Here is a 5,613-nt window from a genome sequence, read left to right as displayed (position 1 = left end):
AACATGGCCCTTTAATGAATGCAGGCAGCCCCAAATGGTAGATACTGATTTATCATAAGAAAAATTGGCAAGGAAAAATATTTGATAGTAGAAAAAAGTACTCAGATCAGGCTATAGATTCCTAGTCGGTTTATACATGTGTTTCAATTAAATTTGGTGTCCTGCATGAATTATGGTGGTGTAAACAAGGGAAGCAACCAGTGAGATGCTTTGGAGCAGGCTACTGGAAGTTGAAGCACATTTAAGTTCATTACTGTGCTTCTGTATGATTCATTTATTACCTGGTTGTAAATAACAGGGGTGATTATGTCATGGGTAGGAGGTGCAGGTATACTTCTTTACCATGTTGCTGTTGTGGGGTTGCTGGGAAGTAAGAACTAAACCTCATGCTATCTAATTTTCCATGGACTGATGAGATCGAGATGTTTGGATATCCTGAATAGAGTTACATTCTATAAAAGCTAGAAACAACTGATGACACTTTCTTAGCTATACAATGGCGAACCTTGTCTTAGGATTCTTGTTTTAACAGTGGCCTAAGACTCCATAGTCTACATCACCATTGACGTCACAGGGAACAGCTTGTCCAGTAGGGTATACACACCTCCACCCAATAGAAACGCACCACTGCCAATCATGTGTTAGTGAAAGGAATTTCTCAAAATAATAAAATACAATTCTTCAAACAAATGGTTGATATTTTTCGGTGGATTTTTCGTCCAATAAAGGATCTTGGTTAAACCTCTTAAGGAATGGGAGGTCACAATATTTGACAAAAAGTTCTCTAAGAAGAATAAAATGGTAAGTTTGATATATTATCATTTCCTAAAAAACATGCCAAAGAAATGTAACTGTGAGCCCTTTGAACCGAGACTGTGAAAGTGTATAAACTAAAAGGATGCTTGTCTATAAAATAAGGTTAAAGTTAACTGCCAGATCCCAAAAAGGGATCTCGATATTTCTTAAATATATCAATCATAATGTATTGACCATTGGTGATGAATATACATTGTATCTAGATAGCTAGATGGACAGATAATCCGACAATAAGTTTAGGTAGTAATTAGGCGTTATGCAGTAGATTCTCAGTATTTATACAAGGAATCGGACACAGAATTTATAGACTTGACAGGTTGATGCACATTTGACCTATATAAGCTAGTAAAAATTCGATGATGTGAGAGTCATTTTTTTCCTCAACAAAAAGGATAGAGAACTGATTTTAAAATCTTGACCTGAAAATAGGAACTAAGTAGATACCTGATAGGGTTTATCCATGTGGAATATCTTCTGAATGACAATAAACTCTACAAAAGGCAATTAAGTAATCAGACCTTAAAAGTGAAATAAACAGGTGTGGTTGATCAATTGGACTGGTGTTGTTCATGAAGTATAAAAGCTATTCAAAGTTAAATTTTGCTGGTAATATCTTGTCTGCACTTAACAATTTCTGCGGGTATACCTGCAATGCTCCAGCAAAAGAAGCTGCGATGAGAAGAGGTGCAACATACCCAGTAGTATATGTCAACAACAAACTTCCCCCAACAATTGGATCCTGACAGGAAACGTTGATGTTGTAGTGACAGGATTTCATCATTCTTTCAGAAAAAATAAATAAGGTAGACCAAGATAATAATTCATGTCAGACTACTGTGTGGACAGATTAACCAAGAATGTTTGAAATCAAAGAATTTAAAAGAACTCCAAATCAGATATGCAAGTTACTTATGTTACTAATTACTCCCTCCTTTCCAATGGATTAATCCATGTATATAAGGAACATCTGATACACAATTGGTGTCAATTAAATGTATTTTTACATACGAATCTAACAATATCAATTATGTACTATATAATCGGGATATTGTTGTTCAATTCTTTTGTTGAAAGTTCGCCTTGAAATGCGTGTGCGCCTTATTCATAGGAATGGAGGGAGTAAAGTCTATCAGGGAAATCAAAAACAGTTTTGATATTTCCAGCTTTGAGCAACATAATACTACTGAGGCAACTTATGTGTCATTTTATGCATACCCTTGAAGTGGCGACATATCCCAGAAGGGTAGCAAGAACGGGTGTACTGCAAGGCGATGCTGCTAATGCAAATGTAAGGCCAGCAAGATATGCTTGTACACCTGACAATCAAATACAGTTAGAAAAAGGTAAGATATTAATGAACTATGACTGAAAAAATATAAAGACATATACATGGTATTAGATAGGAAATAAATAATAATGTCAAGAAGCATCACTGGAAGGCAAGTTAGCTGCAGCAGCTCGAGGGTCAAAATCGCTGAAAAATGAGGGAAGTTGTAACTCAACTACCTGTCAGATACAAGATAATCAGAAAAGAGAACAGTTTAGGTTAGTACTGTTAAACAAAAGCAGAATTTATGAAATCTATCTAAACAAATAACCACTGTGTCCAGATTGTTACAATCTATAAAAAGGAAACAAACAACCATCAAACCAACAGATAAATGATCTGTCGGATGCATTGATTAAGCCTACAGGAAAGAGTGGTTACTCCAGCTTCTCAATGCCATACCGATGATGCAACGAGCATGCACGATGATGACGCTATGGCGGATTTGGCATAACCACAATGAATTAACACATGATAAACCTTGCCCATCTATTGAGGGATCTAGGAGATTTCTGGTGAGTTATTTGAATTCTTTACTAATCATTAAGCAGTTTCCTGATGCTGATGTGCAGAAAGGCAAGATGGTGATCAACCAAAGTGGAGGCTTCAAGCAACAGGACAAGCAGATCGATGGGAGACAGCAGGTTAAAAAGAGATGGACAAAACCAGTGGAGGGACGTGTGAAACTGAATGTTGACGGAGGGTTTTCCAGAAATGGAGCTGCTGGAGCGGGTATGGTAATGCGTGATCACAATGGTGGTGTCATCGCTGCGGCGTGCCGGCACCTGAATCGGTGTGGGGGTGCGACGGACGCTGAGCTACAAGCCATTGAGGAAGGTATGCGGTTAGCCATGCACTGGACTACGCTGCCGATCACGCTTGAGACGGACTGCTCTGAAGCCATAGAGCTGATCAAGGACAAGAACCAAAACATTTCAGTCTACGCCTTTACAATATCTGCAATTCGTGAGCTCTTACAGGAAAGAGACATATGTGTAACTAAAATTAGCCGTGATGCCAATATGGTTAGTCATGAGCTTGCAAAACTAGGTAGGATTAATCATCGAACATCAGTATGGTATGTGGATTTCCCCCAAGAAATCGAACAGGCCATTGCTTGTGATTGTAATCCTATTTCCAGTTAATATATGACTCTTTTCCCCGCAAAAAAAAATGATCTGGCCCAAGGCAACATGGCAGAAAAAAAAAAGTTTCAGCCACATGCTTCACTTTGTTATAAGTTCCGTTTTGGCTTGTCATTTACCTCCAGAAGGCTCAATCCCATGATGATTCCTAACCCAGAAGCAGCCACTGGGAGTCCTTGTCCTACCTGCCCATAAGCCTTGCCAGCAAAAGAAGCAGCGACGCCAAGAATGGCTAGTGTTGTTGCCAGTCCTAATGAAAAAGCAACTGAATTTCCAACAACCTACTAGGTAGAACAAAAACAACTCCATTGATATCATGAATATATGAAAGGAAGTACAAATTGTAAATGGGACAAAATTACTCATGCAATGCAAGTGACGTTATGGTCAAAATTACTCATGCAATGCAATACAAGTTAATTTTGCGAATATGCATTCATTCTGAAAGCTTTTAATTTCTTTTGGTTCTCTTATGGCATGTCGAACCTGAATATGACGGTTGTATTAAATTACCTCAGACCGATCTTTCCCAGAACCAAAAGCGCCTGAAAGATTATAAAGGATGCTTTATGTCAATGTCACTAGTGTTCACCAATTTTGGGAATCAAACAGAACATTTAAAAATGGCCACTGTACTCGCCTATATATCCCAGAGTCAATGGAAGAACACTGAGTGTACATGGAGACAAACTAGTTACAAGTCCAGCACCAAAAATTACTGCCAAGCTGAAGAAAAGAGAAAAGGTAAGAAAGAAAGAAAGAGATATGAACCAGAAGCAGAAAATGAAAAGATGGTGCCCGCAGGAAATTAACTGCAGAGAAAGAAAGCCGACCTAGTGAAACTGAGAGCCGACAACTGATCCAGAACAGCTTCATTAGCTTGCTGCCCGGCTGAAAATAACAAACCTCCAAACCAATCTCCAATGCTTAAGTCAGCCAAGAGAAGTCCCGATGGTCCTAGCTGAACAAGAACAAGAATGGTTTGCAGGAATTACATCCCGTAAGTAAAGGAAGATTTAGCATTTTAGGTCTGACCAGGAGGCTATAAATGCAACAAGCAAGAAACAAGAAGTCCCAAACATGGCCTAAATATTCTCAAAGTGCTTTGCAGTACATGTGGTTGATTTTCCTTTAGATAGTGTGTTGACTATGGCTTGCAGAATAGGCACTGTCGTACTGCACTACACTACAATCACAGCTTGACAAGATTAACCATTCCTCAACCGCAGCTTGACAACTGAGAGCACTACGGTAAGAAATAATGCTCCCTCACCAGAGAATCCCCAAGGTCGGCGGCATTTGCAGCTCCAGCAGCAACCAGGCTCCCCACTGCAACCCAGAAACAGCAGTTTTCTCATAACCATTTCATCAAACACGTCGCCAGCAAAAGAGATAAAACAGATACGCTAGAGTGAAGCTTGAAGCTAGTACCGGCCACGGACGACAGCACGATCGGGCCCGGGCGGAGGAGGGACGGCCTTCCCTTGGCCCCCGTTCTGGATCCAAGAATCTCTGCGCAAGTTTTCTCATGGGATTATGTATGCAAACAGCAGATTAAGTGCTAGCGGAAGCACGAACGCGCAGTACGCGCGTGCGCGCGAGTTTGCGCAAATACAACCATACCAGGGGAAGAGGAGGGACTGGAATTGGTAGCGTGCGCTGGGAGGTGCGGGCGGCGAGTGACCACGGGGCGGGTGCTCATGGCGGCGGAAAGCATCATGGATGGCCGGAGGTTATGGAGCGGAGGAGAGTGGAGAAGACGAGTTTGCGTCGTGCTGAATAGTCCGGACTCCGGAGAGGGTGTGGCCAAGAGAAGAGGACGAGTGGATGTTCTCGGTGAAGTTCACAAGCCAAGACAACATTTTTCCGATAAAGAGTTAACCGTTTTTGCTATGTCTCACTTAATTGAGATTTTTTAAGTATGAGTCACTTACAAAAAAAACTTGAGTTGCACTTTTTTGTTAAAAAAATACAATTGCACTTTTCTACTAGATATGTGCAACTGGGTTGAGTTATACTTTTTTTTAAACTGCAGTTGCACTTTTCTAGGTAACTGAGACTTAAAAAAATCTCAGTCAACTGAAACATAGACACACTCTATCGTAAATATACCAATTAGATCAGTCTCTACAATAACGCATTAGCCTAGCGGTTTTATAGATGTACATAATCTAAAAAAAAATACAAAGAAAAGAAAATTTTCACTACAATGATCAATTCCGTGTAGCAGGATCTAACACCGCCAAGGCATCACCAGAAATCATACTTCTCCAAAAGCGACGTCTCCAAAAAAGAATCAGTGCACAAGCGTTATCATCGTCCGAT

General features: G+C 40.2%; 1 protein-coding gene across 2 annotated transcripts; it reads right to left on the bottom strand.

Moving 5' to 3' along the window:
- Positions 1–371: 371 nt before the first annotated feature.
- Positions 372–5,117, bottom strand: LOC127299887 (cytochrome c-type biogenesis ccda-like chloroplastic protein 1). 2 transcript variants are annotated; one of them, XM_051329924.2, is made up of 12 exons: positions 4,912–5,117; positions 4,720–4,800; positions 4,562–4,617; positions 4,122–4,249; positions 3,929–4,014; positions 3,802–3,833; positions 3,408–3,569; positions 2,250–2,322; positions 2,032–2,132; positions 1,463–1,598; positions 1,261–1,307; positions 372–627 (listed from the first exon to the last, which is right to left on the bottom strand). In XM_051329924.2, exons 1-12 carry the CDS (start codon positions 5,006–5,008, stop codon positions 526–528), a joined length of 1,101 nt encoding a protein of 366 aa, XP_051185884.1. In that variant the 5' UTR covers positions 5,009–5,117; the 3' UTR covers positions 372–525. The 2 variants fall into 2 exon arrangements, with proteins under 2 accessions (XP_051185884.1, XP_051185885.1); XM_051329925.2 differs by having other exon boundaries at positions 1,463–1,555; positions 4,912–5,115.
- Between the last annotated feature and the right edge of the window lie 496 nt (positions 5,118–5,613).

This window comes from Lolium perenne, chromosome 5 (assembly GCF_019359855.2).
Source record: "Lolium perenne isolate Kyuss_39 chromosome 5, Kyuss_2.0, whole genome shotgun sequence".
NCBI lineage: Eukaryota > Viridiplantae > Streptophyta > Magnoliopsida > Poales > Poaceae > Lolium > Lolium perenne.
Note: the sequence above shows the minus strand (reverse complement) of the source record. Positions and strands in the feature narration are given on the sequence as shown.

Bases quoted from the DNA above. Each gene is read 5' to 3' on its own strand.
- LOC127299887 (XM_051329924.2), bottom strand. From the start codon at position 5,008: ATGATGCTTTCCGCCGCCATGAGCACCCGCCCCGTGGTCACTCGCCGC. The intron at 3,570-3,801 runs GTAATTTAATAC...TCTACCTAGTAG, and splicing joins CTGGGAAAGATCGGTCTGAG to GTTGTTGGAAATTCAGTTGC. The intron at 2,133-2,249 runs GTGATGCTTCTT...TTTGATTGTCAG, and splicing joins TGCAGCTAACTTGCCTTCCA to GTGTACAAGCATATCTTGCT.